The sequence below is a fragment of the Stegostoma tigrinum genome, chromosome 1, assembly GCF_030684315.1.
Source record: "Stegostoma tigrinum isolate sSteTig4 chromosome 1, sSteTig4.hap1, whole genome shotgun sequence".
Taxonomy (NCBI): domain Eukaryota; kingdom Metazoa; phylum Chordata; class Chondrichthyes; order Orectolobiformes; family Stegostomatidae; genus Stegostoma; species Stegostoma tigrinum.
This window is the reverse complement of record NC_081354.1, coordinates 133071679-133098494: the sequence shown is the minus strand read 5'-3', so window position 1 is coordinate 133098494 and position 26816 is coordinate 133071679. Positions and strand designations below refer to the sequence as shown.

The window sequence follows — 26816 nt, the reverse complement described above, 5'->3', positions numbered from 1 at the left end:
CTCACAGATGCTGCCGGACCTGCTGAGCTTTTCCAGCCACTTTTGCTTTTGTTCCTGATTTACAGCATTCGCAGTTCTTTCAGTTTTTATGGGGAAGGTGGTGTTTGCTACAGTCTACCAGTCGATATATCCCTATCATTGCACTGGCTCCGAAACTCTCATATTACTTGTTTGTGTATCAGATAGTATCTCCTTTTGACTCGACAGCATCCAGTTAGTGGAGAATACAGTTTGTGTGTTTGCTGCAGCAGTATGAGACAGACAGTCAGCTTCACCTGTTGCTCTAATTTTTGAAACACCTTCCCTTTCCAGGGTAACAAGGATGGGCAACTTCTCAGAGTCAACGTGGCAGCTTTAGATTTGTGTACATAAATCATTCAATCATTGCAGCCATTATCACACAAGATAATTTTCATATACCCTATCTCAGCAGAAAGCTTACTTGTTGAAAAGATGGTGAAGGCAATGTTGATCTGCAGGAATGCCAATGACCAGTAAACCTAGATTTGAGGTAGATCGTAGTAGAAAACAGAATGACAGATTTCTCAACAAATACATGAAGGAAAAGGAACTGGTTTGACTGCTCTATTTCAAGACGTGAGTTTGAGTGCAGAAAATTCTAAGATCCAGCTTCAGGTTTAAATTGGAATAGGCAAGGTGTAAGAGGTCAGTGATCATTCAATTAAAGTCAAGCTTTTCACGGAACCAGGTAAAGGTATCTGCAAGGCAGGTCTAGAGGAGATCCAATAGCAACACCATCTGTTTGGGCACATGGTATTGTTTAAAGTGAACTCAATGTTGAGAGTCGCTGAGTTCATTACTCTGATTCAGATATCTGTCATGAGGATGAAACCTCACATATGTAGAATCAGAATGGTAACTAACCCCACACAGGCCCAAAAAACACTTCTGCAACTTGTCCTCGTGTGGCTGTGCAGTCACATGCAGGAGCAAGCTTTATCGATATGAACTTAGACTAGTTAGGGGAGAGCACACATTTTGTCAACGCACTTAAGTTAAGAATGACCGTTCCAGTCCCTTTGCCAGGCTTTCAGGAATATATTCAGGGTGTGCCTTCAGCTTACATAGCTTTACCAGACATTTGCATTTCATTTGAAAATCTACCAAGCTTTCTGTATCCCACAATTCAACTCATTTATTGACTTTCAGTACCATTTGGGTTGAACAGTGGCCAATCAGAGTATAGATCTCTGCCAAAATTCTCTTTGAGCAGAGTCCTTCAGCAGCTTGCTCCAAAATATCAACAGCTTCTAGGTAATTACCTTCCTCCATTTTACAAAACCCTATGGACACAAGAAACAAATAATACATATTACTCTGTTTGCCTGGCTGCAAACAGTTTTCACAATCAGAGCACAAGATAAACAAGTTGCAAAATGCTTACTCTCAAATTTACCATTTAAAAAAAACTAAATTGGTGGTATGGTTATTAAATTACAATTTAAAATGAGAAAGAGAAAATGTTCTTATTTTTAAAAATCACGAAAGGGAACTATAGATCAACACAAAGGACAATACAAACAAAAATAATTAAGGAAGTTCTTCAAGCCTCTAAACTTCTGAGGAACTCCCAACAATGAGTCAACTAAAGATGCATAACATTAAAGACTAAGAACCCAGTTATAATTTTAAAAAATGTTTGCAGACAAGACAAATATGGAAAGATCCAGAAATTCTTAACAGTCAGGCACATGATATTAAAACAAGGGTCAGGACTCAAACCCCATTTTCAAGACCAAAAGATATTATAGATAAACAGTTAAAAAGCTGCCTCCCCCACCCGTTCTTTCCATTGCCATGTTCTTTTTCTTACAAAGAAGAATAGCAAAGGAATGGAACAAAGAGTAAAAGGATGAGATTTCTAAATTCCTGGAAGTGCAGGGTCAGATTAGAACAAGTCAGCATGGATTTAGTAAGAGGAGGTCATGCCTGACAAACCTGTTAGAATTCTTTGAAGAGGTAACAAATATGTTAGACCAGGGAAATCCAGTACATGTTATCTATCTAGACTTCCAAAAGGCCTTTGATACAGTGCCTCACGGGAGGCTGCTGAGAAAGGTGAGGGCCCATGGTGTTCGAGGTGAGCTACTGGCTTGGATTAAGGATTGGCTGTCTGACGGAAGGCAGAGAGTTGGGATAAAAGACTCTTTTTCGGAATGGCAACCAGTGACAAGCGATGTCCCGCAGGGTTCAGTGTTGGGGCCACAGCTGTTCACCTTATATGTTAATGATCTGGATGAAGGGACTGGGGGCATTCTGGCGAAGTTTGCCAATGATACAAAGATAGGTGGACAGACAGGTAGTACTGAGGAGGTGGGGAAGCTGCAGAAAGATTTAGACAGTTTAGGAGAGTGGTCCAGGAAAGGGCTGATGAAATTCAATGTGAGTAAATGTGAGGTTTTGCACTTGGGGAAAAAAGAATATAAGCATGGACTATTTTCTAAATGGTGAGAAAATTTGTAAAGCAGAAGTACAAAGGGATCTGGGAGTGTTGGTCCAGGATTCTCTAAAAGTTAACTTGCAGGTAGAGTCCGTGATTAAGAAAGCGAATGTAATGTTGTCATTTGTCTCAAGAGGGTTGGAATATAAAAGCAGCGATGTGCTTCTGAGACTTTATAAGGCTCTAGTTAGGCTCCATTTAGAATACTGTGTCCAATTTTGGGCCCCACACCTCAGGAAGGACACACTAGCCCTGGAGCATGTCCAGCGGAGATTCACATGGATGATCCCTGGAATGGTAGGTTTAACGTATGGTGAATGGCTAAGGATCCTGGGATTGTACTCATGAAAGTTTAGAAGGTTGAGGGGAGATCTAATAGAAACTGAGAAGATAATGTATGGTTTAGAAGGGGTGGACGCTAGAAAGTTGCTTCCGTTAGGCGGGGAGACTAGGACCCGTGTGCACAGCCTTAAAATTAGAGGGGGTAAATTTAAAACTGAAATGAGACGACATTTCTGCAGCCAGAGAGTGGTGGGCTTGAGGAATTCATTGCCGCAGAGTGCAGTGGAGGCTGGGACGTTGGATGCCTTCAAGGCAGAGATCGACAAATTCTTGATCTCAAAAGGAATCAAGGGCTACAGGGAGAGTGCAGGGAAGTGGTGTTGAAATGCCCAGCCATGACTTAAATGGCAGAGTGGACTCGATGGGCCGAATGGCCTTACTTCCACTCCTGTGTCTTATGGTCTTATAGCATATTGCTCTTTACAATATTCTGCTGTATCTTCTGTACTTGTCCACTTCCTGCAATTCTTTGCATGTACAGCAGTTTGGGATATTTTGAGTGTGAGATTAGGAAGTAAATTTTTCATGTCATAGAGAAGCTTGAGGAGATTGTAAAATTATGTCTCTTGATGAACTGCATTATCAAATGTGTGTTGAAACAATTAATCCAGAACAATGACACTTGCCTGCAGTCAAATTGGCAGGTGATAATATACCAACAAAGTTAATGTTTTTTCGTCTACAAAATTAACATGTTCTAAAAAAAATGCAAAATCTAATCAAATTTTGCTAATATTTTAAGGAATTAATTGAATTGCAAATGTTTTGCAATATCATTCAAGTTGCATTAAAAAAGCTTGCTGAATCCTTATGTAAAAGAAAACAATGTATCAAGTCAACTGGTTGTACCTCCAGGTCTCACTCCAAGTCTTGAGCATGTAATCTCGGCTGGCACTTCAGGAGTACTCTCAAAAGTGCTGCTTTTCAGATCCACTGTTAAGCAGAGGCCCTAGCTTGTGTGCACAGAAGTATATAAAACCTTGGGAGAATTCAAAGGGATGTCCTGACCAATATACTGACTTGTCATCAGACTTAAGCAAATCATTTGCCACTTGTCACACTTGACACCAAATGGCTATCCGACTTTCCACGTGGTTGGCTGTGAGGTGCTTTGAGACATCACTAAAAGGTGCAATACAAATTAAAGTTCTTTCTTCTTACAGCAAAGGATAATGGCACAGCACCACATTGTGGTGCAACAGAAGCTCACATCTACAGTCATTCAGAATCCTCTGAGGTTTCTATCTGTATTGTCTTACACCATGAGTGGGAAGAGGAAAAACATGTCCGTATTAAGTAATACAGAATACTATGGGCAAAAGGCAGAGAAGAATCCTGTTATGTGATATAGAAAGGACAAAAAAAAGCATTATTTTACGTTTGATGAGAAAGAGTGCATTCAGAATGGTGCAGAAATGGACCCAAACTTCTGTGCTGTTTCTCAATTGATGGCTAAGTTTCAACTGGAGGCTGCAGTATATCAGCATATAACTTTCAAGGTGTCATAAAGAGATTGACTTATTAATGTGATTCGATATGACCAAGCAACTGTTTTGCACATACGAAAATACAATATTGGTCATATAGCAACTCATAAATTCACAATTAGGTCCATAATTGGTTAGATTGATACCTCGAAGAAACATAGCACAGGTATAAATCAATTCTCCAAGACTGGTGAGACTCAGTACCAATACAAGATCACTTCCATTTCTATCTTTTAAGAGGTCACCAGACTTGACGCATTGCCACAAATCACCACGATGTGTATTCAAAGCAGAGCCTGACGAGCCCTGAAAATAAATGGCAGAGGTGAATGAACAATTGCAGTCTTTTTTTTTAAACAAGTTAGTGAAGATTTATTTCACAGGTTAAAGATGGCATACTTGATCTGCAGCAAACAAACAAGATGTTTTCAGCAATTAATAATATATTTCAGTGGAAGAGGAGCAGCAACGGCGGGGATTTCTGGGAGGCAAAGCAGGAATTCATTCCAAGGAAGAAGGTGCATGCTAAACGGAGAGTTGACAAAAGAAGTTAGGAACAGCATAAAAGCAAAAGAAAAAGCAGATAATTGGTGAAGATTATTGGGAAGTCAGAGGATTAGAAAGCCTTAAAAAAAAAACCAGCAGAGGATAACTGAACAAAATAAGCAGGTGGAGAAGATGAACATGGGAGTAAGCTAGCTAGTAATTCAAAAGAAGATTCCAAGTCTTGTTCTAGATATACATCTAGAGAGGCAAGAGTGAACGTTAGAATACTGGAAAATGAGGATGAAGTAGTATCATTGGGAACCAAAGAAACTGAGTAGGTACTTTGCATCAGTTTTCACAATGGAAGACACCAGCAGCACACCAGAATAAGACACTCAGAGTAGAGGTGAACATAATGGCCATTACTAAAGGAGAAGGTGCTGGGGAGCCTGAAAAAGGTCTGAAGGTAAATAAATCATCCAGACCAGATGGACTTGCACCCCAGAGTTCTGAAAGACATAACAGAGAAGACTGTACAGGCATTGGAGGAGATCTTTCAGGAACCACTGGTGTCAGGGAGGGTTCCCAAGGACTGGAATGGCTAAATTAACACCCCTGTTAAAGAGGTGAGGGGGGGGGGGCAGAGGAGTGGAAGCTATAGGCCAGTTAGCGTGACCTCTGACGGTGCTAAGAACGCACAGTCCATTAAGGATTAGATTGCAGAATATGTGGAAGTTGCAAGATAAAAATAGGGTTGAGTCAGCACAGCTTTGTCAAAGGGAAGTCATGCCTGACTAATCTGTTAGAATTCTTTAAGGAGGTAACAAGCAAGTTAAATAAGGGATACCCAGTCAATGTGATCGATTTGGATGTCCAGATGACTTTTGACAAGGTGTTGAATAGGAGGCAGATACACAAGATGCAGTTAGAGGCAAGGTAGAGGATTGGCTGATGAGCAGAACGTAGAGAATGTGGATAAAGAGGTCTTTTTAAGGATGGAAGCTAGAAACTAGTGGAGTTCCACGGGGGTGAGTGTTGGGACCACAACTATTCACATTCTACATTCACGATTAGTATGAAAGAGTGGAGGGCATTGTTGCTAAGTTTGTAAATGACTTGCAGATAAGTGAAGGGATAGGTAGTGCTGAGGAAGCGAGGAGGCTGCAGAAGGATTTGGACAAGGTGGGAGAGTGGGCAAAGTGGTAGATGAAATACAATGTAGCAAAGTGTGAGGTTATGCACATTGGTTGGAATATTATAGGTGTAGACCGTTTTCTAAGTGTGGAATGGCTTCAGAAATCTGATGAACAAAAGGAGTTGGGAAAGCTGGCTCAGGATTCTTTAAAGATTAGTGTGTAGGTTCAGTTGGTAGCGAGGAAGGCAAATGCAACGATAGCATTCATTTCAAAAAGACTATAATACAAGAGCAGAGATGCCAACGCTGTATAAAGCTGTCATCATACGCATTTGTAATATTGTGAGCACTTCCGAGTCCCATATCAAAGAAAGTACGAGCTGGCCTTCGAAGGAGTCCAGGAGGTTTCCAAAATGATCCGAAGGATAATGGGCTTGTTACATGAGGAGCAGTTGAGGGCACTGGGTCTGAACGTGATTGAGTTTAGAAGGATGAGGGAAACTTACAGAATACAGAGAGGCCTAGACAGTGGACAAAGAGAAGATGTTTCCAATAGTAGGGGAGACGAGGATCCTACAGCACTGCCTCAGAGTGAAGGGGCAATTCTTTAGAACTGAGATAAGGAGGAATTTCTTCAGCCAGATGGTGGTCAATCTGTGAAACTCATTGTCACAGAGTGCCCTGGACGCCAAGTCATTGAGCGTATTTAACACAGATAGGCAGGTTCTTGATTAGTAAGGGGATCAAGGATTACAAGAAGAAATCAGGAGAATGGGGCTGAGAAACATATCAGCCATGATCAAATGGTGAAGCAGACTCAATGGGCCAAATATTCTGCTCCTATATCTTATGGTCTACAAGTAAAGGGGAGTAGATAGGCAGTACTGTGGTCAAAAACAAGACTCCCGAATGGTATGTTGCCTCGGTGGTTTGGTGCACGGGTCAGGGATGTCTCAGATCGACAGCAGGTCATTCTGAAAGTGGAAGGTGAACAGCCAGCTGTTGTGGTGCATATAGGCACCAATGTTATAAGTAATAAATCGGGATGAGTTCCTACTAGCAGAATTTAGAGAGTTAGGAGCCAAGTTAAAAAGTAGGACCTCAGAGATAGTAATCTCAGGATTGCTACCAGTGCCACATGCTAGTCACAGTAGAAATGAAAGAATAGGCAGGATAAATGAGTGACTTGAGAGATAGTGCGGGAGGGTTTCAGATTTTTGGGACATTGGGACCGGTTCTGGGGGAGGTGGGACTAATACAAATTGGATGGTCTAAATGTGGGCAGGACTGGAACCAATGTCCTAGGGGTTGCTTTTGCTAACGCTGTTGGACAGGATTTAAACTAATATGGCAGGGGGATGGGAACCAAATGAGGAGATTAGTGGACAGTAAGAAGATAGTACCCAAAGCCTATAAGAACTCAACAATGAAGTCAATGTGGCTAAGGGGAAGAGTAGGCAGATAGCAGATGAACGCAAAGGGACACATGGTCTGAGGTGCATTTGTTTTAATGCGAGAAGTGCAGTAGGTAAGGCAGATGAATTTAGGGCTTGGATTAATACCTGGGAGTATGATGTTATTGCTATTACTGAGACTTGGTTGAGGGAAGGGCAGGACTGGCAATGAAATATTCCGTGATACAGATGCTTCAGGTGGGATAAGGAGGGAGGTAAACAGGGTGGAGGAGTTGCATTATTGGTCAAAGAGGATATCACAGCTGTGTTGAAGGAGGGCACTATGGAGGACTCGAGCAGTGAGGCAATATGGGCAGAGCTCAGAAATAGGAAGAGTGCGGTAACAATGTTGGGGCTGTATGACAGGCCTCCCAACAGCAAGTGTGAGAGAGAGGTACAAATATGTAGACAGATTATAGAAAGATGCAGGAGCAACAGGGTGGTGATGATGGGAGATTTTCCCAACATTGGCTGGGATTCACTTAGTGTTCGGGGTTTATACGGAGTGGAATTTGTAAGGAGCATCCAGGGGGGTTTTTACAGAGCAGTATGTAAAAAGTCCAACTCGGGAAGGGCCATACTGGACCTGGTGTTGAGGAATGAGCCCGGCCAGGTGGTTGAAGTTTCAGTAGGGGATGACTTTGGGAACAGTGATCACAATTCCGTACGTTTTACAATACTCATGGACAAAGATGACTGTGGTCCTAAAGGAAGAGTGCTAAATTGGATGAAGGCCAACTATAGCAAAATTTAGCAGGAACTGGGAAATGTGGATTGGGAGCAGATGTTCGAGGGTAAATCCACATTTGATATGTGGGAGGTTTTTATTGGAGTGCAGGACAGGCATGTCCCTCTGAAAATGAGGGATAGAAAGGGCAGGATGAGGGAACCAAGGATGACAGGTGAAATTGTGAGACTAGCAAAGAGGAAAAAGGAAGCACACATAAGGTCTAGGTGACTGAAAACAGACAAAGCTTTGGAAGAATATCGGGAAAGTAGGACCAATCTGAAATGAGGAATTAAGATGGCTGAAAAGGGTCATGAAATATCTTTAGCAAACAGGGTTGAGGAAAATCCCAAAGCCTTTTATTCGGACATAAGAAGCAAGAGGGTAACTAGAGAAAGGGTTGGCCCACTCAAGGACAAAGGAAGGAAGTTATGTGAGGAGTCAGAGAAAATGAGTGAGATTCTTAATGAGTACTTTGCGTTGGTATTCACCAAGGAGAGGGACATGATGGATGTTGAGGTAAAGTCGGCATAAGGTGGGGGGGTGGAGAAAGCGTTGGGTATTCTAAAAGACATTAGGGTGGACAGGCCCCACGTCCAGATAGGATCTATCCAGGTTACTGAGGGAAGTGAGACAGGAAATAGCTGGGGCCTTAACAGATATCTTGCAACATCCTTGAGCACGGGTGAGGTCTTGGAGGACAGGAGAATTGCTAATGTTGTCCCCTTGATTAAGAAGGGTAGCAAGGATAATCCAGGTAATGAGAGACCGGTGAGCCCGACATCAGTGGTGGGGAAGTTGCTGGAGAAGATACTGAGGGATAGGATCTATTTTCATTTGGAAGAAAATGGGCTTATTAGTGATAGACAGCATGGTTTTGTGTAGGGAAGGTCATGTCTTACCAAGTTGATATAATTCTTTGAGGAAGTGATAAAAGTTGATAGATGAGGGAAGGGCTGTAGAATTCATATACATGGACTTCAGTAGGGCGTTTGATAAGGTTCCCCAAAGTAGGCTGATGGAGAAAGTGAAGTCGCATGGGGCCCAGGGTGTACTAGCGAGTTGATGGAGAACTGACTGGGCAACAGGGGACAGAGAGTTGTAGTGGAAGGGAGTTTCTCAAAATGGAGAACTGTGACCAGTGGTGTTTCACAGGGATCCGGGTTGGGACCACTGTCGTTTGTGACATACATAAGGGATCTGGAGGAAGGTACAGATGGTCTGATTAGCAAGTTTGCAGATGACAGTAAGATTGATAGAGTAGCTGATAGTGAAGGGGACTGTCGGAGAATGCAGCAGAATACGGATAGATTGGGGAGTTGGGCGGAGAAATGGCAGATGGAGTTCATCCCAGGCAAATGCGAGATGATGCATTTTGGAAGATCCAATTCAACAGCAAACTATACGGTAAATGGAAAAGCCCTAGGGAAATTTGATGCACAGAGAGATCTGGGTGTTCAGGTCCATTGTACTCTAAGGGTGGCAACGCAGGTTGGTAGAGTGATCAAAAGGGCATAAGGCATGCTTTCATTCATTGGACGGGGTATTGAGTGCAAGAGTTGTCCAGGTCATGTTGCAGTTGTAAACGACTTTGGTTCGGCCACATTTGGAATACTGTGTGCAGTTCTGGTCACCACATTATCAAAAGGATGTGGATGCTTTGCAGAGGAGGTTCACCAGGATGTTCCCTGGTACGGAGGGTGCTAGCTATGAAGGGAAGTCAAATAGATTAGAAGTATTTACATTAGAAAGACAGAGGTTGAGTTGGGGGGGTGGCGGGGAGCCTGATTGAGGTCTTCAAAATCATGAGGTATAGACAGGGTGGATAGCAAGAAGTTTTTTTCCCCAGAATGGGGGACTCAATTACTAGGGGTCATGAGTTCAAGGTGAGTGGGGAAAAGTTTAAGGGAGATATGAATGGAAAGTTCTTTACACAGAGGGTGGTGGGTGCCTGGAATGCGTTGCCAGCGGAGGTGGTAGAGGCGGGCACAATACCATCATTTAAGACGTATCTAGACAGATAGCATCATTTTAGATGTATCTAGACCGGCAGGAAGCAGAGGGATACAGATCCTTGGAAAATAGGTGATAGGTTTAGAAGAGGATCTAGATCGATCCTGTGTTGTAATTTTCTTTATTCTTTAATAGTAAAGTTGCCATTGTCCTACCAAACTATCAAGCTGCTTTCTCACTAGACAGGTATGACTGGTGGTGGTTTAATCCCGAGTGTCACCACACCTCAAGCAAAGGGAGAGTCCTTCAGTAACCTCAGTCGTGTGGAAATTGAACCCACACTGTTGTTATTACTCTGCATCAGAAACTGGCTGTCCAGCCAACCGAGCTAACTGATCAATGAACAGCCTCCCAAAATAGACTACAATGCAGTCTGAACAGAAAATAGCCAGCAGCACTAGCAAAATACTGAATTTGGCTGGACCAGAAAGGTGATTCAACTTGATTTAATTGTTGTCACGTGTGCCCAGATCAGGGGTTTGTCCATTTTTGAGTTCACCAAAGCCTCTAATACTATCTTGCTTCTTCTAAGTGGCTCAGTGGTTAGCACTGCTGCCTCACAGTGCCAAGGAGCCAGACTTGAATCCAGCCTTGGACGACTGTCTGTGTGGAGTTTGCACATTCTCCTCGTGTCTGCATGGGTTTGCTCCAGGTGCTCTGGTTTCCTCCCACAGGCCAAAGGTATGCAGCTCAGGTAACTGGCCATGCTAAATTGCCCTAGATTAGGTGGGTGTTAGGGGGATGAATCTGCGTGGGATGCTCTGAGGTTTGGTGTGGACTTGTTGGGCCGAAGGGCCTGTTTCCACACAGTAGGGATTCTACGATTCTATGTACCTAAGTACAGTGAAAAAAATTGTTTTCCAACAATACAGCAGATCATAGTGAGCAAGGACACACACAAATCATAGGGTAAAAAACAACTTGGACAGAGTAACGCATTCAGGCTACATCGCACAGGGTGTGCATCAGGCAAGATCACATCGAATAATGCTGATCTTGTTAAAGTTATAGAGTTCATTCATCAGTCTAATAACAGCAGGGAATACGCTGTCTTGAACCTATTGGTGCGCATGTTCAAGCTTCTGTACCATCTGTCTGATGGAGGAGTTTGTAGGAGAGCATTGTGGTGGGATGGATCTTTGATGACGTTGACCGTCTCTCCACTGCAACGAGACATGTAAATGGAGTCCATGGATGGGAGGTTGGCTTCCACGATGGTCTGGGCTGTGCACACAACCTTCTGTGGTTTCTTACGGTCCCGGTCAGAGCAGTTGCCATACTAGGCTGTTATGTACATGAACTGTATGCAACCTATGGTGAATATGCAAAAGTTGGTGAGGGTCCTTATGGAAGTGCCAAATTTCCTGAGTTGCCCAAGGAAGAAGAGGCATTGTTGTGCCTTCTTGACTGTCACATTTATGTGGGAAGTCCAGGACGTGTTGTCGACTTTTGTCACTCCAAGGAACTTGACGCTCTCCACCCTCTCAACCTCAGTTCCATCGATGTAGATGGGGGCACGTTCTCCTCCTTACTTTCTGAAGTTAATGATCAGCTCTTTAGTTTTGTCAACATTGACAGGGAGGTTGTTATCATTGCACTATGTCACCAAGCCCTCTGTCTCCTTTCTTTATTCTGACCCATCGTCGTTTGATATCCATTCTACCACAGTGCAGTCGTCAGTAAACTTGCAGATGGCGTTCATTTGGAATTTGGCAACACAGCCATGGGTGTACAAACAGTACTGTAGGGGCTTTTGAGGAGATTTGTCACTTAGGTTGTGGATGAGGTTGCAGACTTGCTTGCCAAACCAGCGTGTTTGATCGCAGATGTTTCATTACTTTCTAGGTAACATCATCAGTGTACCTCCGGTGAAGCCTGGGTGTCCTGTCCCACTTGTTATTTATATGCCTCAGTTTGCTGGGTGGATGGCATTACTTCCAGTTCTGTTTTTCAGTGGTTTGCATATCGGGTCCAGTTCAATGTGTTTGTTGATGGAGTTCCAGTTGGAATGCCAGGCCTCCAGGAATTCCCTGGCATGTCTCTGTTTGGTTTGTGCTATAAATGAATGTGTTGTCCACCAAGAGACGCAACCAATTCTCACTGGTCTCAATACATATGGACAAGAAGGATATGAATTCAACTGGGACAACACAGACGTCAGCTTAAGAGATAACAAGATGTAGAGCTGGATGAACGCAGCAGGCCAAGCAGCAGCAGAGGAGCAGGAAAGCTGATGTTTCAGGCCTAGATCCTTCTTCAAAATGGGGGAGGGGAAGGAGGTTCTGAAATAAATAGGGAGAGAGGAGAAGACAGGTGGAGGGGAGACTGATGGGTTAGAGAGGCAGGGTTGGAGCCAGTAAAGGTGAGTGTAGGTGGGGAGGTAGGGAGGAGATAGGTCAGTCCAGGGAGGACGGACAGTTCAAGGGGGCAGGATCAGGTTAGTAGGTAGGAAGTGGGGTTGCAGCTTGAGGTGGGAGGAGGGGAGAGGAAGAACAGGTTAGGGAGGCGGGGATGAGCTGGGCTGGTTTTGGGACGCGGTGGGGGAAGGGGAGATTTTGAAGCTTGTGAAGTCCACAGTGATACCATTCGGCTGCAGGGTTCCTAAGTGGAATATGAGTTGCTGTTCCTGCAACCTTTGGGTAGCATCATTGTGGCACTGCAGGAGGCCCAGGATGGACATGTCGCCTGAGGAATGGGAGGAGGAGTTGAAAATGGTTCGCAACTGGGAGGTGCAGTTGTTTAGTGCGAACCGAGCGGAGGTGTTCTGCAAAGCAGACCCCAAGCCTCCGCTTGGTTTCCCCAATGTAGAAGAGGCTACAATGGGTACAGCGGATGCAGTATACCACATTAGTAGACATGCAGGTGAACATCTGCTTGATGTGGAAAGTCTTCTTGGAGCCTGGGATGGGGTTGAGGGGGGAGGTATAGACTTCGTGTGGTCGCAGGGAATAGTGCCAGGTGTGGTGGAGAGGGGAGTGTGGAGCGGACAAGGGAGTCATGGAGAGTGTGGTCCCTCCTGAAGGCAGACAAAGGTGGGGATGGAAAAATGTCTTTGGTGGTGGGGTTAGATTGCAGATGGCAGAAGTGTTGGAGAATGATGTGTTGGATCCAGAGGCTGGTGGGGTGGTACGCGAGGATGAGGGGAATTCTTTTTTCGTTTTTTTTTAAATTGCGGGGAGAGGGTGTGAGGGATGAGTTACAGGAAATGCGGGAGACACGGTCGAGGGCATTCTTGACTACTGAAGGGGGGGGGGGGTGGAGGGGAATTGCGGTCCTTGAAGAACGAGGACATCTGGGATGTACAGGAGTGGAATGCCTCATCCTGGGAGCAGATGTGGTGGAGGCGAAGGAATTGGGAATAGGGGATTGCATTTATGCAGGAGGGTGGGTGGGAGGAGGTGTATTCTAGGCTGCTGTGGGAGTCGGTGGGCTTGAAATGGACATCAGTTTCGAGGTCGTTGCCGGATATGGAGATAGAGGTCCAGGAATGAGAGAGAGAGGGGTATTAGAGATGGTCCAGGTGAACTGAAGGCTGGGGTGGAAGGTGTTGGTGAAGTGGAAGAGCTGTTCGAGCTCCTCGTGGGAGCATGAGGCGGCCCGATACAGTCATCAATGTAACGGATGAAGAGGTGGGGTTTAGGGCCAGTGTAGGTGCGGAAAAGTGATTGTTCAATGTAATCACCCTCTGTCTTCTGCCTTCGAGCTAGTTCTGTAGTCAAAATGCTAGTTCTCTCTGGATTCCATGTGATAGAACCTTACTAACCAGTCTACCATGAGGAACCTTGTTGAACACCTTACTAAAGTCCATATGGATCATGTCCACCACTCTGCCCTCATCAATCCTCTTTATTAATTCGCCCAGCCCTGCCACGAGTTTAAATCCCCATGAGCAGATCTGGCAAATCTCCTGGCAGTGTATTAGTCCCTTTCCAATTCAGGTGAATCCTTCTCCCTTGCATCAGTTCCTCGGCCATTTATTCATTTGTTCTATTCTTCTATTCTTTATTCTTTACTTCTTTGCAGGTGGCACAGAGCAAGTGGTTCTCAAATTACACTGCTAGCAACATTCATCTGCTCACATACCTCAGCACGGGGTTGGATCAGGAAGCTAATCGTTCCAGACAAGCCATTTGCTAAAATACAATGTTATCATAGCTTGGCTGCAAGTCTTTTCCAGGATAAAATATGCAGAGCAGTCCTAGAGCATAACAATCACAATTAATCCACAGCTACTTTGCTCACTTACTCGGTCTCTTAATAAGTGAAGTACATTATCAATCTTCTCCAGTTGATTGCAAACCAGCCACAGGACACATTGCAAGTAGATCAGCTGATCAACTGCCTGTATAAAATTTGGGTCATTGATGTTCTGAAATATCATTGCCCATAATTTCGTGATGTCCAGTCTATCAAAATGTGCATCGTAAGCTTCTAACCCTGTTTTTTGGGAAAATAAAAGTTAAAACAAAACACCAAACAACTTAAAAAGTATTAATAAGCATTAAATTTTTCCTGCTATAATTTTATTTCTATATTAGTAAAACATTTGGGTCAAGAAAATGACAAAAAAATCAAGAGGATTTAAACTCAATAGGACAAATTAAAATGAAATAATTTAGTTGCAGCAAGCTAAGTATAATGAAGTGGGCAGCACGATGGCTCAATGGTTAGCACTGCTACCTCACAGCACCAGGGACCTGGGTTTGATTCCAGCCCTCAGGTGACTGTCTGTGTGGAGTTTGCATGTCCTCCCCATGCCTGCGTGGGTTTCCTCCGGGTGTTCTGGTTTCCACCCCCAGTCCAAAGATGTGCAGGCTTGGTGGCCTGGCTGTGTTAAATTGCCCATAGTACACAGGGACATTTAGGTTGGGTAGGTTAGACTTGGGAAATACAGGGGTAGGGGGACGGGTCTGGGTGGAATGCTCTTCAGAGGGGCAGTGTGGGCTTGCTGGGCCGAATGGCCTGTTTCCATACTGTCGAGATTCTACGAAATCAGACCAAATGTTTTAACAGAGCACTAAGAGGAAACATTCTCCATCAATCCAGTCACAGAAACTACCCCTGAAGAGCAAGCAGCTGGGGTATTCCTCCTGAGGAGAGTAAGAAAAGTGATGAGCAAGTCACTCTGCTGCTCTCATGCACTTGGGTAAGGCTGTCTCAAGGCCTCTAACAGATGTCAGCTGCAAACCTGTGCTTGCACTCACTTCAATTCAAGAGGTTTGCAGGTTTGAGTCCCACACCCGAGATTCCAGCTTATAACTTGGGCTGACACTTCAGTGTAGTACAGAGGGAATGCTGCACTGTCAAAGATTCTGCCTCTTCAATTAGAAATTAAACTAAGCCCAGTCTCTCCACATTTCTCAAAGTGATCTCCTGGAGATTTATTTCATTGCCACATTTCCCTATAAATGCAGCAGTAATTGGCTATAAAGTAAATCGGAAAAATTTTGAACCTGTAAATGATGAACACATATAAAAACAGTGGTTATAGCAAATAATGCCCGATTCACCTGACAAAGTTTAAAACTCACCTCGGACAAGTCCCTCATACAACAGAGAGTTAACACTTTGGTTGACATCAGACAAACTGAGACTTAAAACAACTGTATTGTATAGAATAGTCAGTTCCAAGGGAATGCTGGGTATAGTTGGTGGCAGACCTGCACAAGGACCATAAAGAATTAGTTATGGACTCCAATCAAAGGAAAGGTTACCTAGCCGATTGGCCACTCCATACTGCAACATTTATCCATTGTTTTGACAATGAAAGACAACACATGACTCAGTCAATATTGTACCACTGAACTTTACTACATCAGTGATTCAACACTGGAGTGCAAGTTCCAACTTCAAACGATTGCACAGAGAAGATCCAGAGATTAATTACTTCAACAAACACAGGGCAAGAAACACAAATCAACTCAAGGCACATTTTCCAGAAGTCAGTTAATTTATTACCCGTGATCGAAGAATTGTAAGAATGGCTTATTAAGGATGAAGTTACCACATACCCAAATAGAACTAGCCATCATAGATTTCAAAAAGAACTACTATAACAATTCATTCACGGGAGAACGTGCTTTTGGTATAATTTCTTAGAACAGCACATTCTAAAACCAGTTAAAGAGAAGGCTATTGTTGATCTCAAAATATGGAAAAAGACAGCATTGTTGAATGATACCATAGCAAAGGTGCCCCAAAGTAGTATTGATAAGACGTTTGGATTTCACATTCAGTCTGAAGGACAGAAAATGGGTCTAAAACTGTTTTAAATGTAAAAAAGGGCAATAATGAGAACACAAAAGACAGAGCTAGCTAAAACAAGCTGGGAAGTTAAGTTAATAGATGTTGCTACGTATGCAGCGGCAGACATTTAAAGGAGAAACTTCATTATCATTAGAAAAGATAAATTACAGTGAAAAAGGAGGACACCAAGGGAAGGGTGCACCATCCGTAGTTAACAAAGGAAGTTAAAGAAAATATGAAATTGAAAGTAAAAGTGTAAAAAGTGACAAAGACTAGCGGCACATCAGAAGACTGGACAGAATTAACACAAAGCATAACTAAAAGGATAGTAAGGAGAAATTAGACTGAGAGGAAGTGAGAAAGATAGCTAAACATACATAAAACTTAAAGAAAATTCAACAAGTGTGTAAAACGGAAAAAAGAGAATAACTGAGCATCCAGAGTGAGAGAATCTGGAAGTTAGTAATCGAAAGTATGGAAATGACAGATGAATTGAACAGAAATTATGCACCCATTTTCCCCATAGAGGGCACAAATAACATCACAGAAATTATTGAGAACCAAGAGGCAAAGGGAGAAGGGACTATAATTACAATCATTAGAAAAAAAAGTTAGAGAAAATTGTTAGAAATAAAAATCTGATTACTGCCCAAGTCCTGATTGGCTTAATCCCAGGGTGTTAAAAGAAGTGGCTGTTCAGATACTAGATGTATTTGGTGTAAATTTTCCAAAATTCCCTAGATTCTGGAATGGTCTCACTAACAGGATGCTGCTCTCAAGCCATGCGAAATTTCTTCCTATAGCACAAATGAATAATGAGATATACAAATATCAGTATTGGAATGATGTCAAGTTGTTATTATAAGGAAAATTGCTATCCCTGGCAATGCCAATCCTGATGCCATAGCTCCTAACATGTTTACATGTGTTATTTGCTTTACTGATTTGTAGTTTTGCCGTAATGTGCTTGTTCTCCTGTTGCTGCTGTACTCTAGGGTTTTCCTTCATTTCAAAGCTAAAATTGAGTATTCCTGCCTTTCCCCAGTTTTCATGGACAGTTCCCACTTTTTGTGGCTTAAAGTTACATCTCGTGAAAATGACCCTATTATAGCAGAGCTGCTCAACGTGTACCCACTCTTAGAGTCCATAATGCCTCGGACTCTGTGATCAAAGTTGAAAGTTTTTGGCCAGTTCCTCCACCTTTTTCTAGCCATTCTGAAGGGTCCAGACCCGAAACGTCAGCCTTCCTGCTCCTCTGATGCTGCTTGGCCTGCTGTGTTCATCCAGCTCCACACCTTGTTGTCCCTTGCAGTATCTGCAAGCTTTGGCAGTGATGCCAATCTGATCTGTAAATAATTTTTTAAACACATGCCCTTTCAGCCTGACTTACTGGGATCGGGAAAGTTTCTCATTTACACGGGGTCTTTTACTTTTGATTGGCACTGTCTTTGAAGTCTATTTGCTAACGAACTGAACGGAGACTGGGGGCTGCTCCCACAGATCACTCCCTTGTGATACAAATTGTAGATGCTACATATTTTTTCTGTTCCAGCTCATCTCTTAGCAGGTTTGAAATGCTTTGGTTTTGTTCCTTAAAGAATTCTTCAATGTCAATTGTTGCTGAGAGATTTGTTTCTCGAGTTCATTTCAGATCTCCATCTTTGCTACTCACAGCACTGCTCACTATGCTATATGAATAGACAGGTCAGTCTTCAGATCACAATGTTCTGTGGCGAAGCTAAAGTAAATCTTGCGATCGCCAGTGATCACCACATGGGTTGGTGAGGCTAAACACCATATTGCATGCACCACCAAAACCTTCCAGGTAGATGTTTTTCCAAGGTTTGCTTGATCTAGTGTATGATGTGGAGGTGCTGGTGTTGAACTGGGGTGGACAAAGTCAGGAATCACACAACACCAGGTGATAGTCCAACAGGTTTATTTGAAATCACAAGCTTTTGAAACACTGCTCCTTCGTCAAGTGAAGGTCACATGACTTCCAACTTGATCTGGTGTAGATGAGAATTGCTAGGTTCTGGGATAACTAAGTAAACAAGACACTGTTTCTTGCACTTCTGCAACTATCACATGTTACAAGGATATGCCAAATAATCTGTTGGGAGGGCCTGGCCTTTGGTCTGAGTCTTTCGAGATCTTCAGTTAGTCTGCACGATACCTTCAGATCATAGCCCCCATATATATTTAACCCTTTCAAGCCAACAACAACATTTTTCAGTTCCTACCACAAAATCTGTTCTCTTGCAATTTACATAATCTCACTCCCTGGCAACTATCCAAGGCAGAATTGTATGATTAGATTTTACCTCAAGGTGAATTTTTAAAACCAGAGAGCTAGCCATCACTGAGATTGTCTATTTCCACCTCTATAACATCACCCAACTCCAGTCATGCCTCGGTTCTGCTGTTTGGTACTGTTAGTCGAGAGCATTTCAATGGACCAGTGGATGCCTTCCCACATTCTAGAACAGAATAGCTTTTATTGTCAGGTGCACTCAAACAAGTCCAGCGAAATGTCTGTAACGTTGCCAATCTGCATCATCCTAGGTACAGATACTTTCAGTTTTGTTACAGAGTTTAAAACAGAAGGTTAGCATGGGAACAGAGTTTAAAAGTCGAGAATGACAACAAAAGCTTGCAGAAATACTTAAGCTGCAGTCCCTCTCCAACATGAATCCCAGTCCAATGGCCTCAGAACATGCCTCCACGTGTTGGCCTTGCCTGACAGTCAGCCCACACTCGCTCCACTGCCTCTCCCTGGCCCTGGCCTGCACTTGCACCGCTGCCCCCCGCACCCCCAGAACTGGCCTGCACTCACTCCACTGGCCACCCCCTTCTGCTCCACCCCACCCCACACTAGCTCTGTTGCTGTTGCAGGACTCGGCCCGCAAATCAGCCGCGGGTCTCAGCCCAAGCACTCAGCTCCCACTGGGGCTCCGGCCGTAATCCATCTCCATTGACTCCACTCTCTTTGAGGATGTGACTAGTTCTTTCAGGATGTGACTAGAAAAGTTGATGAGGGTCAAGCTGTGGATGTGGTGTATACGGACTTCAGCAGGGCATTTGATAAGGTTCCCCATGGTAGGCTCATTCAGAAGGTCAGGAGGAATGGGATACAGCGGAACTTAGCTGTCTGGATACAAAATTGGCTGGCCAACAGAAGACAGCGAGTGGTAGTAGAAGGAAAATATTCTGCTTGGGAGTCAGTGGTGAGTGGTGTTCCACAGGGCTCTGTCCTTGGGCCTCTACTGTTTGTAATTTTTGTTAATGACTTGGATGAGGGGATTGAAGGATGGGTCAGCAAGTTTGCAGACGACACAAAGGTTGGAGGTGTCGTTGACAGTATAGAGGGCTGCTGTAGGCTGCAGCAGGACATTGACAGGAAGCAGAGATGGGCTGAGAGGTGGCAGATGGAGTTCAACCTGGATAAATGCGAGGTGATGCATTTTGGAAGGTCGAATTTGAAAGCTGAGTACAGGATTAAGGATAGGAGTCTTGGCAGTGTGGAGGAACAGAGGGATCTTGGTGTGCAGATACATAGATCCCTTAAAATGGCCACCCAAGTGGACAGGGTTGTTAAGAAAGCATATGGTGTTTTGGTTCCATTAACAGGGGGATTGAGTTTAAGAGTCGTGAGATCTTGTTGCAGCTCTATAAAACTTTGGTTAGACCGCACTTGGAATACTGCGTCTAGTTCTGGTCGCCGTTTTATAGGAAAGATGTGGATGCTTTGGAGAGGGTTCAGAGGAGGTTTACCAGAATGCTGCCTGGACTGGAGGGCTTATCTTATGAAGAGAGGTTGACTGAGCTCGGACTTTTTTCATTGGAGAAAAGGAGGAGGAGACGGGACCTAATTGAGGTATACAAGATAATGAGAGGCATAGAGAGAGTTGATAGCCAGAGACTATTTCCCAGGACGGAAATGTCTGACACGAGGGGTCATAGTTTTAAGCTGGTTGGAGGAAAGTATAGAGGGGATGTCAGAGGCGGGTTCTTTACACAGAGCTGAGAGAGCATGGAATGTGTTGCCAGCAGCAGTTGTGGAAGCAAGATCACTGGGGACATTTAAGAGACTGCTGGACATGTATATGGTCACAGAAATTTGAGGGTGCATACATGAGGATCAATGGTCGGCACAACATCGTGGGCTGAAGGGCCTGTTCTGTACTGCACTGTTCTATGTTCTCTGGGTTGGGTAGGGCAGGGCAGTTAAAGGTTGGGGAGGTGAGGGGGCAAAGCGAAGCCTCAAAGAGGAGAAAAATAGAAAGAAAAGAAAAAGGAACCCGACAGCTGAGGAGCTCAGGCTGGATCATCCTATTCTACCACCATCCTGGATAACAATGAGTAGTGTGTAATGGCAGACTAGGCCATTACAAGGGCTGGCTCTAAAATTAAAACATTTCCTCCCCAATGATCTGAATAAATATTGTCTTCAACGGGCCTATCTGGCTACAAAACCAGTCTTTTGAGCTGTCAGCCTTGTTCATTCTCCTCTAATGAGCACCACATCTTAGTACTAAACAAGGCAAATAATGAGCCAAATACACCTCTTTATTCACAGTAAAAGCCCAAAGAATTGAGACTGAAACGTGAACCAGGGAAACTTTTACAGACATGTCCAAAACATTGTTTTCGTTTGAAATTTGTTCATTTCAGCACATCATCCACCAAGAATCCTGATAAAAGTAGTGTACTAGTGAACAAAGCATAAACCTGCAGACCTGACCATCTTTGCAAGTGGAAGTCAGTAGTAACTACTCTAATTCTGCTTCCAACATCCTAATTCAGATCAATTCCTGTAAACCTCTGGCCTTTTCTTCACTGATTTCCTGATTAAGCAGCACTACAATTTAAAAATTCTCTCCCTTGTTTTACCACGTCTTCTACCACATTCCTCCACTACACTTAAAGTCACCTTTAGCTCCACACCCTCCAATGTATAGCATTGCTCTAATTCTGGCGTCTTATGCATCCCAGATTTTAACAGTTCCAATGATAGGTTCTGTGCCCGGGTCCCAAGTCTTTGTTCTTTCTGTCTCTAAATCTTTCTGCTTCTACCTTGCTTTCCTTATTTAAGACAATTCTTAAAAACCAACTCTATTGGCCAAGCATTCAGGCACTGACACCAATATCTTCTTGTTAGGCTCAGGGTTAAGTTCTCCTTAAGAATGTTAACATGCAGCACTTTGTAACCATACAACACATTAAAGTAGTTATATAAATCCAAATTGTTTACATAGTCAGTTATGTATCTTTCCATGAGATGGCTAGATACAAACACTAAATGATAACACAAACAAACAAGCTACAGTGCAGGTAGCATCAATAAGTCCATCTACCTTGGATTTTCTCCAGTAGTTTGCTGAAAGAAACATAGCTCTGTTGCACAATTTCTCTCCAATTTGCAGCATGGACAGAAATATTCTGGTTGGAGAAGAGAAAAGTTGGTAGTGTACAGAATTAACCCTGTGTCGAGATAAAAGGTAAAAGCTACTGCCTATAAAAGATACAGGTACATTTCCTTAAACATTAAGACAATTTTCTTAAAACAAAAACTAAAATTTTTCTACATTCTTAAATAATTCATACCACAATATTACAGTATTATGCTGCATCTATTCTGTTGTTGATTTTGTCATTCTTTATATGTGTCTATAATTTTTTTTACATTACTGACAGACAGATGACCATTGCAAGCTGGGCCCAAAGGAAAATTATACATTTAGTCAATAGACAATAGGTGCTGGACTAGGCCATTCGGCCCTTCGAGCCAGTACCACCATTCATTATGATCATGGCTGATCATCCACAATCAGTATCCTGTTCCTGCCTTATCCCCATAACCCTTGACTCCACTATCTTTAAGAGCTCTATCCATCTCTTTCTTGAAAGTATCCAGAGACTTGGCCTCCACTGCCTTCTGGGGCAGAGCATTCCATATATCCACTCTCTGGGTGAAGAAGTTTTTCCTCAACTCTGTTCTAAATGGCCTACCCCTTATTTTTAAACTGTGTCCTCTGGTTCTAGACTCACCCATCAGCAGAAACATGCTTCCTGCCTCCAGAGTGTCCAATCCCTTAATAATCTTATATGTCTCAATCAGATCCCCTCTCATCATTCTAAACTCAAAGTGAATACAAGCCCAGTCGCACCAATCTTTCAACATATGATAGTCCCGCCATTCTGGGAACTGACCTCGTGAACCTACGCTGCACTCCCTCAATAGCAAGAGTGTCCTTCCTCAAATTTGGAGACCAAAACTACACACAATACTCCAGGTGTGGTCTCACCAGGGCCCTGTACAGCTGCAGAAGGACCTCTTTGCTCCTATACTCAATTCCTCAATACTGCTAATTTGAATGCAAACTTTCTCCACGTTACAAAGTTGCAGAAAGCTGCAAAACAAAAGGGACTTGGGAGCACTTGTGCACAAAACACAAAGTTAGCACACAGATGTAGCAGATAATCAGTCAGGCTAATGGAATGTTGGCCCTTATTTCAAGGGGGTTGGACTATAAGAGTGTGGAAGTCTTACTGCAAGGTGGTGATGAGACCACATCTACAGAGCTGAGATACTTCTGGTCTTCTCGCGAAACATTTTATTTTGGTGGAGGTAATTCAGAGAAGTTTTTCTGGGATGTTCTCTGGTATGGAGGGATTGACTTATGAGCAAACTAAACAAATTGGAATTCTATTCATTGAAATTTAGAAAAATCAATGAATGACAGATAGTCTCAATGGGTTTGGTTGCAAACGTTTTGTCATTCTGCAAGGTAACATCATCAGTGCAACTCTGGTGAAGCATTGGTGCTCTATCCCACTCGTTATTTACATGCCTCAGTTTGTTGGGGCAGTTGGTATTACTTCCGGTTTTATTTCTCAGTGGTTTGCACATAGGGTCTAATTCAATGTGTTTGTTGGTGGCGTTCCGGTTCAAATATCAGGCTTTCAGGAATTCCCTGGCGTTTCCCGGTTTGCCCGTAGTGTTCAGGGATGTGTAGATTAGGAGAGTTATAGGGGTATCTGTCTGGACAGGATGCTCCAAGTGTCGGTGTGGACTTGTTGGACCGATGGACCTGTTTTCACACTGTCGGGATTCTATGATTCTAACATAGTCAGTGTGCCTCTGGTGAAGTATCGGTGTTCTGTCAGCTTGTTATTTCTATGCCTCGGTTTGCTGGGGTGGTTGGCATCACTTTCAATTTTGTTTCTCAATGGTTTGTACACAGGGTCTAATATGTATTTGTTCATGAAGTTCCAGTTGGAATAAGGCGTCCAGAAATTCCCTCTGTTTGGCTTGTGCGATTATCGATGTGTTGTCCCAGCCAAGTTTGTGTCCCATGTTGCCCATGTGTGGTGAGACAAGCGAGAATTGGTTGTGTCTCTTGGTGGATAGTTGGAGCTCACCTATCCATAGAGTCAATTTTCTTCTGGTTTGGCCCATGTAGTGTTTCTCACAGTCCTTGCACAGTATTTTGTATATTACCCCAGTTTTGCTGGTTTTGGACATAGGATCCTTTATATTCGTCAGTAGCTGTTATAGGATGGTTATCGGTTTGTAGGCTACTCTGATACCTAGGGTCTGAATAGTCTTGTGGTCATCTCTGAAATGTCCTTGATATATGGTAGGGTGATAAGTGATTCTGATCATGTTGTGTCTTCCTGTTGTGGTCTGCCGTGGAGGTGATGGTGGATTGTGTTTTTCAGGTATCGATTTCTTCTGAAGACTCTGTACAAGTGTTCCTATTCTGTTTTGCATAGTTCCAGGTTGTCGCAATTTGTTGTGGCTTGTTTAAACAGTATCCAGACACAGCTCCATGTGTGGGTGCTGGGGTAGTTGCTAGTGTAATTGAGTATTTGCTCTGTCTGTGTGGTCTTTCCATATACACTAGTCTGGAGTTCCCTGTTGTTTTTGTGTTCAGGAAGGGTAGTCAGTTGTTGTTCTCTTCTTGTTTTGTGAATTTTATCCCAGTAAGGAGGTTAGTTTATATTTATTGTTTAAGGATGTCAGTGGGTTTCTTCCAGTTTAGTGCGTATAATAACCAGCACGGGGCAGCAAGGTGGCTCAGTGGTTAGCACTGCAGCCTCACAGCGCCGGGGACCCAGGTTCGATTCCAGCCTCAGGTGACTGTCTGTGTGGAGTTTGCACATTCTCCCTGCGTCTGCGTGGGTTTCCTCCGGGTGCTCCGGTTTCCTCCCACAGTCCAAAGATGTGCAGGCTAGGTGGATTGGCCATGCTAAATTGCCTGTAGTGTTCAGTGGTGTGAGAGTAATAGGGGGGATGGGTCTGGGTGGGATGCTTCAAGGGACAGTGTGGACTTGTTGGGCTGAAGGGCCTGTTTCCACACTGTAGGGAATCTAATCTAATAATCACAAAAGGTGTCATCTACATATCAGGCCCAAAGTTTGGGTAGTAAACAGTATTGGCAATTTAGCATGGCCAATCCACCTAGCCTGCATGTCTTCGGACTGTGGGATGAAACTGCAGCAACACTCGAGCTTGATACAAAATACGGTGCAAGGATTGTATTTATCCAAACGTATTTTAAATGCTTTAACTGGGCCCACATCCACCACTCCTTCAGGAAGTTCATTCCACACGCAAACCACCCTCGTGTAAAAATTTAAACCCTCATAGATTTTAAAAATCTCTCTCCTCTTACCTTAAAAACATGCCCCCTAATCTTGAAATCCCCCAACCTAGGGAAAAGTCAATAACTATTAATCATATGTATATCTGTCACGATTTTGTAAACTTCTATGTCGTCACCTCTCAACCTCCTACACTCCAGTGAACAAAGTCCCAGCCTATCCAGCCTTTCTTTATAACTCAAGCCTTCCATACCCAGCAGCATCCTGGTAAATCTCTTCTGTCCAGCTTAATAATATCCTTCCTTGAACTGGACACACCACTTCAGGAGAGGCCTCACCAACATTCTGCACAAGCCCAACATGACATCCCAACTCCTTTCCTCAAAGGACCAAGCAAAGAAGGCAAGTATCCTAGATGATATCAAGCTTGAGTGTTGTTGGAGCTGCACTCATCCAAGTAAGTGGGTACTATTCCATCACACTCTTGACCTGTACCTTGTAAATAGTAGACATGCTCTGGGGAATCAGGTGGGAGTTACTTGCTGCAGTATTCCTAGCTTCTGACCTGTTCTCATGGCCGCTGTATTAATATAGCTGGTCCAGGCAAGTTTCTAATCAATAGTAAAACCCAGGACACTTAGGGGCATTTAAGCAGCTATTAGATAGGCATAATGATAATATAAAGTAGGGGTGGAGGTTAGATAGACCTTAGAATTAGGATAAAGTTCGGCACAACATTGTGGGCCAAAGGGCCTGTACTATTCTATGTTCTATGAAGCAGTGTTTTACGCAAGTTCAGCATAACTTTCTTACTCTTGTTTTTTTTTGCCCTTATTAATAAGGTCTAGGAACGCAACCTGTCCTGTCAATTTCAATGACCAGTACACCTATATACTCAGGTTCTTAACTACAGCACTCTCTTCCAAATTGTGTGCTTTAGTTTAGATTTTCTCTCCATGTTCTTCCTACCAAAATTAATCATCACGTTTCTCTGCATTAAACTTAATTTGCCAGTTGTCAGTACATTCATCAAATGACCTATTTCGTTTTGAGTTCTACATTATTTTCCTCACAGTTCACAATAATTCCAATTTTTATGTCGTCAGCAAATTTTGAAACTGCAACCTATACATCAGGGTCTAGGTCATCACCACAAATCAGGAAGACAATGCTCCCACCACAGTCCATTATACATTCCCTTCCGTCCTAAATTAGAGGTTTAGTTCAAGTAAAAAGTAAGCCTGCTCCAAAACATACACGAATTTCATTTTAAACAGCAAGTTTTCTACGGTTTGTAATTTTAGATAGGACTGCCGCCACAACGTTAACTTCAACAATACACAGAATTATGTAAAGCACGAATCTTGCTCTACGTTCACTAATATGAGGCCTCTCTAAAATCCGCCTTACCTTCAACTGTACCACTAAAATGCGGTTTTCTTCGCTCCACATCTCCAAACATCCCCTATGCAGGCCACTTTCCATCGCTCCAGGTTTATTCCTTCCTACGGATTGGGATCAGAACTTAACGTGACAACTTGTGCAAACAGGCAACATCCGCCACAATCTGCCCTTCTGATTGGACAGTCGCGTTCACTAATTGGTTACAGGACACGTCAATCAAAAACAAAGGCACAGCGCGGGTAATGGCGACACTTCGATTAAAAAATGTTTTAAAATACAATTCAGACAACCGGGGCTATACTCACTGTACTTGTAGCCAAATGTTATCACAGCTTTAGACATCAATGGTGCTTTTATCTAGCGATAGCAAGAACTGCAGATGCTGTAATCAGAGATAACACAGTGTATAGCTGGAGGAACACAGCAGGCCAGGCAGCATCAGAGGAGTAGG

General features: G+C 43.4%; 1 protein-coding gene across 5 annotated transcripts in view; it reads right to left on the bottom strand.

The window, feature by feature from the left end:
• Window positions 1-26510, bottom strand: part of fancg (FA complementation group G) — a 60209-nt gene extending 33699 nt beyond the window's left edge. Inside the window, exons 1-6 of one of the 5 annotated variants that reach the window (XM_048539873.2) lie at window positions 26372-26510; window positions 21709-21793; window positions 15637-15765; window positions 14352-14542; window positions 4437-4596; window positions 1174-1304 (exon numbers count right to left, since the gene is read on the bottom strand). In XM_048539873.2, coding sequence (XP_048395830.1) covers window positions 1174-1304; window positions 4437-4596; window positions 14352-14542; window positions 15637-15765; window positions 21709-21793; window positions 26372-26446 — 771 coding nt within the window. In that variant the 5' untranslated portion in view covers window positions 26447-26510. Of the gene's footprint in view, window positions 1-1173; window positions 1305-4436; window positions 4597-14351; window positions 14543-15636; window positions 15766-21708; window positions 21836-26371 lie in introns of all 5 variants that reach the window. The other 4 variants (XM_048539906.2, XM_048539889.2, XM_048539897.2 and 1 more) reach the window with 4 other exon arrangements.
• Between the last annotated feature and the right edge of the window lie 306 nt (window positions 26511-26816).